The following is a 12,500-nucleotide window of genomic DNA, read 5'->3' on the forward strand; positions in this document are numbered from 1 at the left end:
CACACGAATACACACACACATGTAGTATTTGTGTATATTAACACACACACTAGTAGCAGGCATGGGATAACGACACTGCATCATATAATAATATTGAAGCAATAGTTTGTTAAGTGTATGACAAGGATAGCGATCGGAACATTATAGAGAAAACATAGAAATATATCAGTGACGAAGAAGACGAGGTCAGTGATGGAAGTGTGTGTATAGATCAGATATTTGCATTGATTCATCTTATAGAAATGGAGTGTGAGAACGATCGTAAGGAATACATGACCTTTTTTTACTTATAAACGTATTAATATTAATAGAAATTGATTTCCGGACCAAAATTTGTTAAATTATGTGAATTGTTTATATGTATGAAGTATTAGTAGTCTTGATTGAAGCTGATCAGTCGTAACTCTGTAACTGGGCTGGCCAGTGATAGCCCTGACACGGAGCTGGCCAGTGATATCCCTGACACGGAGCTGGCCAGTGGTAGCCCTGACACGGAGCTGGCCACAATATGGTAGAAATTCCTAGGATATTAAAAGTGACAGTGATGGAGACCGAGTATTCCAAGGAATTAAATTAATTTCTACTTAAGATTGTTTTATCTCTGTCATTATTGAATTGGGTCTAAATTCCTTATTTATTTGTTGTTATTATTTTAATGTTAATACTTATTATTTTTATCGTTATTATTATTATTATTATTATTATTATTATTATTATTATTATATGATTTTAGTTGAAGGGTCCCAATTATATGATTTATATATACTATATATTAATGCATGTGTACCTGACTCCTTATTACTTGGGGAAAATCAAATAAGTGCTTTGAAATTTAATAATTTAATATATACGCTGTGCATGTTGATGTAATAAGCTTCTGCTCATCTACAACATTTTCTTGTAAACCATTTAGAGCATTAATATTCGCTGCACGTTGCATTGCACAACCAACTGCATGAGAAATTACTCAACGATCTCGTGCAATATGAAATTTAACCATTTTATGTATTTTGTTCAGAATTTTCTATTGCCTCTCCTGTTATGGAGAAATTCTATATGTTTATTGTTTGATTTTTAATCGTCAATTATTCATATTTAGAACTTTGCTGAAATTATGATAAACAATTTGTATTAAATTTTAAGTACAATTAATATAACTTTTAAAATTAAGAATACATTTGTATGAGCGTTTTTATTTCAGTGTAGAACTAATATTACAGTGATATTTTTTGTTAAATATGTTTACTAGACAATGAAATGTTATTTTCATTATAATTGAATTATTGGCTTTGAAAGGTTCTTGGTAATTATGGAAGAATTCCTTCTCAACACCCAAATTCTTAAACCCACCAATTCAGGAAATCTAATTTTATATTAAAATGTGTACATCTTGTCCTCCAATAAGATAATGTAGATTTTCGTTTTCAGAGTCATTTTACGTTCATCTATACTATATTGTAGCTAATGGCCTTATTTAAAATGTATATTCAGTTATATCACTTACTAAATTTGTTTCAGTTTTCTAGTTATTACACAAAACACATAGCAGTATTGACGTTGCCTTATATGCCAGTAACTAGTATATAATATTAAAAAATACATACCTAATAGCGTACAGTAAACTAAGTCCAACATTAATTACATATATAAATAAATGTGGTATATACCCCAAGAGGAGAGCTCCACTTCTTAGTGTATATTCACTGACAGTTTACTTTAATTTTTAAACATGTTCAGAATGGTAGATTTTTTTATTTTCACAGTAAGCTCTTAGGATGGTTTAAATAACTTTCCAGAGCTTGATAGACCTTAAACCCTTCATGAAACTATATACTTCTCAATTTTTCCACAAACACCGTTCCTAACACAAATGATTCAACTCTATATATATATATATATATATATATATATATATATATATATATATATATATATATATATATATATACACTACACGTAGAAATCGAAGAATCTTTAATATTGTCAGCACAGCAGAGCCACATTTCAACAAATTCAAAACACATATCACTAATACAGGTGTCGCGTGTCCCACAGACGCCTCCGATGTCCTAGGAATACCCTACACATGCATCTCTTCCTCTCCTTCATCTGCCGGGCCATTGGTGCCCTCGCCAGGGACAAGCAGCACGGTCTTCTCATCCCTGAGACACAGGAACCATTCATGGATAGAAGTGTGAGTACTGCGGTGGTTGAGAGGCACTCAAGAACCAGTGTTAAAAGGAGAGTTTGGGATGGAATGAAGGAGATAGGGAGGGACAGTGAGGAAGGGTTAAAGCTAAAGACTGTTGGAGAGAACGGAGGACAGCATAGGAAACAAAGGGAAAGGATTAAAATAAAGCAGTATTGGGTGGAATTGAGGAGAGGAAAGGATATTATGGTACAGGGTTAAAGTGAGGAACTGTTGGGTGGAAGGAAGACGAGTTTCACCTGGCTAAAGTGAAAACGTTTTAGGATGAAACAGTGAGAAAGTGACAGAACATATTGGGAGGAAAGCTGTCTTCTGATCGTTATAGTATTGCATGGATATTACCAGGGAAAATAGTTATTATTCTGTGAGACTAATGATGAGACTTTCATTCGTTTAGACGCTTTCTGCGAATTATATATACCGCGGTGTACATTTTTTTTATCCAGCTCGTTTGAAAGGTTGTCTACGTCATGGGATATTCTTGATAAATTCCCTGCTGACGTCTTCGTCCAAATTTTTCAACATTCGTCTTTGTGTCTAAATAATTCTGGTGAGTTGTTTTTGCCTACAACTAATAGTAGTGTATTTATATGTCTTCCTTCACTAACATTCCATTTCTTATATTCAACGCAGTCTACTGTGAATTGCAAGATATTCAACTACTTACTTTATCTTACATTGTTGCGTTGAATAACACGATCTGGAGGTAAGCATAAGAGAGCAAATCGGAGTTCGATTCCCGGCCCACGTGGTCCATCAGCGCCAAGTTATTCCGACCCTAACTACCGTAGTGAACCCAGCTGCATATGGGCATTTAGATGTATTCCACTCAAGTAATTCTATAACTTATTATTTTAGACACCTTATAACACTATATTTGTCCCTCTCAATTCCTATAGCATCATTTAATTTATTCCAAAATCCTTTTTTATTTCAACCATATATACTTGATGATATACTCTTTTGGGGTCTAAAGATCTAATAAATATTAATTTTCCATCTCTCTTTTTCTTACTCTCTTTGTTGACCAAACCACACACTAGAAATGGAAGGGACGACGACGTTTCGGTCCGTCCTGGACCATTCTCAAGTCGATTGTCCTGGACCATTCACAATCGACTTGAGAATGGTCCAGGACGGACCGAAACGCCGTCGTCCCTTCACTTTCCAGTGTGTGGTCTGGTCAACATTTTTTCAGCTACGTTATTGTGACTCCTCGTCTGCTTACTCTCTGTCTCCTATCATTACTACCAGCACTAACTCTTACCTTTCTGCACCTTTTGCCTCAGACCTGGGGGTGTCGACTGTTCACGGGGCTGTGGCAGTACTTCATCCTGGCTAACTACGCCTGGATACTGATGGAAGGACTCTACCTACACAACCTCATCTTCCTCGCTCTCTTCACCGACAACTCTGCCATCACCCTCTACATTGTTCTTGGCTGGGGTGAGTTACCTTTGATGACGATCATAATTATGAGTAATAATTGTTGATTTTGCTCGTTTCAGATTTGGACAATTAACAAAAGGTAATTTTGCTCTATTTGTTAAATTATAATTACTGCACTGTGAGGATTGTGAAGGATTTAAGTTTATTCTCTTTTTTGTTTTGGTATTTTATTACTCGTGTAATAATATTTTTATTATATTTCGGCTACATATAAACTATAAATATGCATACCTTAGTTTTACAGGAAATAACTTAAAAACTTTCGTATTAATCAATACATCTTCAGAATATGGACTAATGGCGTTAAACACCACAACAGTTATTATGTAGAGTCTCTGAATATCTGAAATGATCATTGTGAAGATGTATTGATTAATACAAAAGTACTTAAAGAATTTCATTGTTCATTTCCTTTCGTAGTTAGACATTATTCATCATATATACATAAACACAAACAATACTTGATCTCTGACCTCCATTAAGTAACTCAATACTTATCCTCAAACTTGCATTTACTCAAAGATCATAATTTGAAGCATTGGAAGACGAAGTTAAGATTAATGACGTGGCTTTTGAAAGAATTCTTAAACTTCCCTAATTTCTTAACTCCCGCAGCCGATGAAAAAGAAAAACTGGGTAAATGGAAGCGTGCGACTTACAATTATATTATTTTTAATTAATAATTTGTCAAAGTTTGACCCGGCAACAAAAAGTTTTAATGGCGTTAAACACCTCAGCAGCCACTATGTCTATTCTCTGAATGCATGAAATATAGTTTGGGTAGAAACTTTCGTGAAATACTTTCGAAAGAAACTATTAGAATATACTTTCGAAAGAAGTTATTGTAAGATACTTTCGGAAGGGGATTTTGTAACATACTTTCGGGAAATTTCGGCTTTTATATTATACTTTCGAAAAAGCTGTCTTGGTATGCCTTCCAAAAATTGTATTATAATATTATTTTGTAAGTAGCTAGTAAAATTCTGAAGGGTCAAAGTTTCATAAGTTGTGATGCGAACAAAGGATATCGAACAGCTGCTTAAAAAGGATCCTTTTCCATGCAAGATAGTTCCTGTGTTTGTTCAGCACCAAAGAAAATATTTGTTTTATTTATTTATTCAGAATGTGAGTTGAAGTACAAATATACTTGCAAGACCTGAGAGTCTAACGTAAAAGTTTTGAAATATTTTTCAGTTGAAATGTGTGTGTGATATATTTTAAGATAGAATATGTCATTGTATTGTATAAATATTATTAATGATAGGGGCCGATAAATAATGTCATGCGCAGGCAAGAGTTATTTTAGGTATGCGAATTGAATCAATTACTAATTTATTCAAAATATTTATGAATAATTTGTACTAAAGCATGTTTCAGTAGATGGTAGACTTTTGTCAGTCGGGTTTCCTTATGCCTTTTGTATCAGATATATGTCAATGTATTAATAATGCTTTCAAATACAGCATGATATAGATGGTAAAATACATTTTAAGATGACTTTTCTCACTGCTGACATTATTGTAGTATTGTATCTATATTGTGATTTGCTAAGGCAAGCCTCTAAAAAATTATGGGTAGCAAAGTTTATAACCAAAAGAATCCACATTTTCTAATACTTCACCTAAAAACTCAGGACTAACAGCGCGAAGAGCTAATAGAAGAAAAGATAGATAATATAAGAAAGAGAGATAGACCCACCAGTCACTATAAAGTTTAATGAAGCTAGCCTCAAGCGTCTGACTAATAACCAAAAACAGGCAGACCCACATACATCTTATTTTAAAGCTATAGAAGCACTCGGTACTTGAGTGGTAATCAAATCTGATACTCATTTTATAGTGATGAAAATATAAACATAAGCGTGTCTGCTTGCGATGAAGGAACAGATGCCTTGTCTTTCTTTGCCGAGCTATAATGACAAGGACGTCCCTCTGTCCCCATTTCCGAGCCTTAATAGAAAGGGATCCCAGCTATCCCCGCTATTTCCCACGATGGATAACGAAGCAGAACCGATAGCGAACTCGTGCGTGAAATTTCTGATTTAATACACTCCACTTCATCTTTCTCCTATCTCCGAAAACTGCCCTGCCGTCTTACAAAATATATTCGTCCATTTACCGTTGAATTTCATCTTTATCACTTGTCCTTGACCCATCCCCATTTACACAATTTTCTCCATCTTTATCACCTCCCTTTTCCGTCCCTGCGCAGGTCTGCCGCTGGTGCTGGTGGTGGGCTGGGTCACGGCCAGGCTCACGGCGGAGAACACGCTCTGTTGGCTTACTAACGAGAGTCCCTGGGTCTTCTGGACCTTCATCAGGGGACCCATTTCTGTTTCCATTGTGGTGAGTACACTGTGTTTGGGAGCTCAGGGGGAAACATGCTGGTGACTGGAGGTTACGAGACAGGGGACAGAGACCATATTGGGTGACGGGAGGGTATGTAAATGGGAACAATGGTCATACTGGGTGAGGGGAGGGTATGTAAGGGGTTGAACAATGGTCATACTGGGTGACGGGAGGGTATGTAAGGGGTTGAACAATGGTCATACTGGGTGAGGGGAGGGTATGTTAGAGTGGTGGATGAGCTGTTTGAAGGTTCATATGAAGGGGGACTCTCTGGGGGGCATATTGGAGTCCTAATAGGCTTCATTGTGTTACTGTTATGAGGTTGCATAGTCAACAAAGGAGTCATGTGTCAGATGTTGTTATAATGTACTCAAATAACATGTGTATATAATTATACAGACATCCACCGGCACAGAGGCTCACACACACACACACACATACACACACACACACACACACACACACACACACACACACACACACACACACACACACACGCACACACACACACACGCACACACACACACAAATACGCCTTAATATTACATGAAACGCATAATAGCACATCTCTAGTTTAAAATTCAATTTGAGGAAATATTGAGGTCTATTTGAAATGTATTTTGTCAATAAATTTCTCCAATATTTCAGAGAATTTGCTCAGCTAACCAGAAAAGCTATTACGTGTTAAAGTAGTGAAGAGCGAATACCAATGGGAATTCCTACGGTTATTTTTAACAATTGATATATATATATATATATATATATATATATATATATATATATATATATATATATATATATATATATATATATATATATATAATGTCGTATCTAATAGCCAGACCGCACTTCTCGGCCTAATATGCAAGGCCCGATTTGTCTAATAGGCAGAGTGATTTTTTATTTAAACATAAAAATTACAATTGTTTTATTTGAATTAATATTACTATATTATTTTAAGAACATTAATTACAAACTTAGTTATGTTAGCTTAGGTTAAATTTGATCATATTTCAACGTTAGTTTTAACTCAATTTTTTTTTTTAATTTGACATATATTTATATATATTTGTATAGCTACAGTTTATAGAAAACACACACATATAACTCTCAGTGTTCGAAAACCTCATCCAGCACTTCGGAGGTTGAGTGAGTGTCCGAGACACAGCACGCATTTCCTCTCTGGACCGCGACACTGAGGCACTGGAACAGATATATATATATATATATATATATATATATATATATATATATATATATATATATATATATATATATATATATATATATATATATATGTCGTACCTAGTAGCCAGAACTCACTTCTCAGCCTACTATGCAAGGCCCGATTTGCCTAATAAGCCAAGTTTTCATGAATTAATGTTTTTTCGTCTACCTAACCTACCTAACCTAACCTAACCTAGCTTTTTTTGGCGACCTAACCTAACCTAACCTACATATATAGGTTAGGTTAGGTTAGGTAGGGTTGGTTAGGTTCGGTCACATATCTACGTTAATTTTAACTCCAATAAAAAAAAATTTACCTCATACATAATGAAATGGGTAGCTTTATCATTTCATAAGAAAAAAATTATAGTAAATATATTAATTCAGGAAAACTTGGCTTATTAGGCAAATCGGGCCTTGAATAGTAGGCTGAGAAGTGAGTTCTGGCTACTAGGTACGACATATATATATATATATATATATATATATATATATATATATATATATATATATATATATATATATATATATATATATATATATATGTATATATATATATATATATTTATCAGGTTAAAATTGTGACACATCTAGGAAAAACTACTGATGCTTTGGAAAAGAAATTGGTGGCGTGGTTGTCCACAATCATAACGAGGTCACAAAAAGACTGAACTGGTTCTAAGTTTAGACACATCTCACCCCCTTCCCACCCGGCCTCAGTGTGCCGGTACCCGCACAGTCCACTGGTGGAGGTTCTGCTCGCTTCTCAACTGTGTGTCGGAGACTACAGCTCGACATAGAGGAAAAAATATTTAGTTTTTCATCCCATTGTCTTGTATGTGACTTTGTGTGTGTACTCGACTAGTTGTGCTATCGGGGCTTGAGCTTTGGCTCTTTGGTCCCGCCTCTCGAGTGTTGATCAACTGGTGTACAGATTACTGAGCCTATTGGGCCGTTTCATATCTTCACTTGAAACTGATGTGTGTGTGTGTGTGTGTGTGTGTGTGTGTGTGTGTGTGTGTGTGTGTGTGTGTGTGTGTGTGTGTGTGTGTGTGTGTGTGTGTGAATCATCATTTGTCTACAGATAATATAGCTCATACAAAAAATACATTGAACAAAAACAGTTAGGAAAAACGTTCATTAAACTAAGAAACCATAACAAAAAATATCCATATTAGTAATAAAAACAATAAACATAATTGTCAGCGGAAAATTTTAGTAAGATTATTTTTATCTGATATTTATTCATTAATTAAAAAACAAAACACGAAATAGACGTAGAAAGAGAAAATTTGTCAGAACGAGCAATCAGCCATTTCAACACAGCAAATTGAGGAATTGAATCTCACAGCCGTAGGAAGACTAAAGATTTCCTTTGACAAACGAGATAGATAATTACTTTTCTTTCCCTCATCCTCTTGGAAAAATAACAGTGTATTGACAGCGTTTGTGCGGAGGGAGTATGTTTTTTGTGGGGGAGTGTGTGTTTGTTTAGAGGAGTGTGTTTGTGTGATTGTGCTTGTTTGGGAGAGTTGGTTCGATCCAGAGAGTCGAAACTTTATTATGCTTCTATACTGCCTTTTTTATGGTGGCTATGATAATATGCTGCTTTAATTTTCTGAGGTATATTTAATAGTTATGCTCCAATAAATAATAACAGCAGCCAATAAATGTTAGCCATATATGTTATTATATTCACTATTACAGATACTTGTAGTTTTGATGAACATGAGTTGTTTCTAATTAAAAAAATACACTTCCAGCTTTGTCTGTGCAGATTATGTTGACATATCATTAACATAAGCAGAGTATTAGCGTTTTGCTTGATAAGTAAACACGAGAAATTAAATTAAAACATACATTTCAACTGAATTATGCTTATATATACAATGAACATACATATTAATGTTAGTGTATGTGAATGTGGTCTGGCATCTTCAATGACTGACAATCCACTCAGAGAATTCGATTGTTACCAATCAAATTCTATATAACGATTCCTATAACTTAAAGGTAATCGCAGATAGAAACTGTCGTTCACTTTACATTGCAATAGTAAGGCAGAGAATGTTTTGTATCTATCCCTATATCCGGTAGCCCGCCACAGTTGTTATTAGTGGATGTGAAATCGATACACTTTGCCGGCTAGAAAGAAGAGCATATGAGAGAGAGAGAGAGAGAGAGAGAGAGAGAGAGAGAGAGAGAGAGAGAGAGAGAGAGAGAGAGAGAGAGAGAGAGAGAGAGAGAGAGAGACAGACAGAGAGAGAGAGAGATTTTTGATTCACAAATAAAGATACATTTTGGATGAAGCTGAGGAGAAGTGGATACATGTGAAGAGCAGCTTGAGGAGAGGAGTTTACAGACAACGGTTTACAAGAGGTACAGTACTGGTAAGGATTCTCTTTGTGATAGCGTATATCTTCTTTCTACTCCTTAGAGTGCTTGGCTCAAGTCTTTATGCATAGTGTTCATTCTTCTTCTTTAGTAAATATCATCACTGATGAAATGCTCTTCATATTCAGCTGATGCCTCATCGAGTGAGATGAGGTCGGATTTTAGTGTTATCCCACTAATGGCGATGAAGGTCGTCTCTTCTCATATGACAAGACCAGTTAGTGATAGTTTACGTGCTGATAATTTTCGTGAGTTAAACACTAACTTGATCTTTTCGTAATATTTTTGTTTATCATTCGTTCCATAGAATTATATATATTTTTTGTTGGAAGTCTTCATAATGACTAGTGAATGCCGCCGCTGTATAATATATACGATTTGGCTGTAGATGAATACTCACTTGAGTATTTGCAATTTGCAATTTTGTTATTTATGATCTACTTGCCTTTAGCATTAGTTCCAAAATTGTATTTGGTGATTCCGTTTTTAATCTTCTTGAGTGGTTGGGATCGGTTCTGTGGAGGGGTGGGGGCGGGGGTGGAGGGGGAGGGTGGACTGATTGCTCAAGTATGTATGGGATTAGTTCTGAGATGAAGGTACTTGTATTTGTGCTCCTGTGGAGGATATTGTGGTTATTATGTCCACTGAAATTTGTACCGCGTCGATGTTGTTAGCAATAGTAGGCCGTTAATAGTCTTGCTGAATAGAATGTGATCGTTTTTGGAGATTCTATTTAAGGTTTCAATGAACACTAGTACCTGGATATTTGGTTTGTGGGTAGTTGTTACTGTTGTTGTTTGAATAATAGTTTAGGGGTTCCTTTGGGTTGTACTCGCCCAGACAGTCGGTGGTTGCTGTTGGTTGGTGCTTCAGCTCGTTCAGGGAGGCTGGGGAAAGTAGTTTGTTGCTTGTCGTAGGCAGCAACTAATTGGCTTGTGGTCTAGGCCTGTTTGGACATTGTTGAGACACCGCAATGCATATTCTCCACAGAGGGAGCATTTCCTGATGATGTGAGAACAGTTCTTTTAATTGTGATTCCCAGAGCATACGGTGCATTTTTCGTCCCGTTCGGGGCGTTTGTTTGCATAGTGGGCGTATTGGAAGCACTGCTTGAGCTTGAAGTGTCTCTACAAGTGTCTCTACAAGTGTCTCTACATGTTCTCTACAAGTGTCTCTAAAAATAGAGATCTGGTACGGCGTGGGATCATTTAAATCCACCTTTCTCTACTTTCTTCGCTTGAGTAGCTGTGGCAAACGTGAGTTTTAGCGCTGCACGTTCGTTGTTAGCTTCTGTGATCATATAAGCCGAAATTCGAGTCAGAGAAGAATTTTCTTGGAATCTGCTGAATGATCTCTTCGTGGACTCCTTCATCTATCCAGGGATTGAGTCTTTTTAGAAAACCGGCCGTCAACTTGGAATTGCCGTTTGAAGAACTGGCGATATTCACCTTGTAATGTACAGTAAGATACGGTGGGTGAAGTAATTTGCTGAGGTCCTCGCCGTTGACAAGGTTCACAGCAGAAGCATCTTTGATACAAAAGACATCGACAGGAGCAACCTTCGTTACTCTGCAGAGGACTGCTGCGATTTCCTTTTCGGTCTGATTGTAGGTTCCAAGGAATCGAACTTTGACAGCAAAAGTCGTGATGATACCACGCTCAAGTGGTAACGCGCAAACACTAACAAAGGTTTGGCATGTTCTTTGAATATATATTTAACGTAAATACCCTTAGTTTAGAGCTATTACGTAATACTAACATGATCCCAAGTTGATACTAACATGATACAAACATGATACTAAAATGGCACACTGACATCAACTACCAGTGTCACAGAAAATTTAAAAAAAAATCAGTTCCGGGACGCAACTTAAATTACAAAGTACATTGAAGCGATAATCTCGTTTATGATGGAGCTAATGAAACATAAAATACTGTAAAGGCTTTTGAATTTTTTTTAAACTAGTAATTTCTCCACTCTAAAAACATAAAAGCAACGAAACACTGTTTGGAGTATACCAGCTTCCCCCTATATATATGGAATTGCATACGACTATTCATTCAATATTTACAAGAGTTCCCAATGAGAGTTTATTTAAGGTAACCAAATTGTTCAGAGCATAGTTTGCTAAATGGCAATGCTCGAAATTAAATTCAACCCGTATAACTGTGTTCAAAAGCACATTATAAAATGATGGAAAGAATTCATAGTAATTGAATCTGATTCTGAATAGTGTGAGGGGGAAGGGAGTTGTATCCCACGGTTCTATTTTAGATTGATATTGAGCGAATATTTAATTATCAAGATATAATTTTTGTTAGTAAAATAATTTTGTTCTTACTTCCTCTTTTCTCTCTTTCTCTCTCCCGTTCCTTCTCTACACTCAGGGCTGTCTCCCTCTCTTTCTACCCTCACTGCTGTCTCCTTCTCTCCCTCTCTACCCTTGGGGGTCTCCCTCCCACACACCACCACTCCTTCCCATAGAACTGCATCATTTAAGCTGCCCACGTATACAAAATTATTTTCCTTTCAGTCTCTTAGACAGAGAAGTATGAAACAGTTTACCTCCTCCTCCTCCTCCTCTACCTTACACGCGGTGTTTACTTCTCCCACAGGTTAGTTTCGTGCTGTTTCTGAACATCGCCAGGGAGCTGCTGCTGAAACTTAAGTCGTCGACCACCCCCGAGAGTCGCAAGTATAGATACAGGTGTGAGTTCTCGGTTCATTGTTGTGTGTGTGTGTGTGTGTGTGTGTGTGTGTGTGTGTGTGTGTGTGTGTGTGTGTGTGTGTGTGCATACTCACCTAGTTGTACTCACCTAGTTGTGTATGCGGGGGTTGAGCTCTGGCTCTTTGGTTCCGCCTCTCAACCGTC

General features: G+C 36.4%; 1 protein-coding gene across 1 annotated transcript in view; it reads left to right on the forward strand.

Moving 5' to 3' along the window:
- LOC123768817 (secretin receptor) overlaps positions 1-12,500 on the forward strand; it is a 50,560-nt gene that overhangs the window by 31,603 nt on the left and 6,457 nt on the right. The window contains exons 6-9 of the mRNA XM_045759604.2: positions 2,056-2,194; positions 3,499-3,655; positions 5,870-6,003; positions 12,244-12,335. Of these exons, the coding sequence (XP_045615560.2) occupies positions 2,056-2,194; positions 3,499-3,655; positions 5,870-6,003; positions 12,244-12,335 (522 nt within the window). The remainder of the gene's footprint in view (positions 1-2,055; positions 2,195-3,498; positions 3,656-5,869; positions 6,004-12,243; positions 12,336-12,500) is intronic.

Source organism: Procambarus clarkii, chromosome 83 (genome assembly GCF_040958095.1).
Source record: "Procambarus clarkii isolate CNS0578487 chromosome 83, FALCON_Pclarkii_2.0, whole genome shotgun sequence".
Taxonomy (NCBI): domain Eukaryota; kingdom Metazoa; phylum Arthropoda; class Malacostraca; order Decapoda; family Cambaridae; genus Procambarus; species Procambarus clarkii.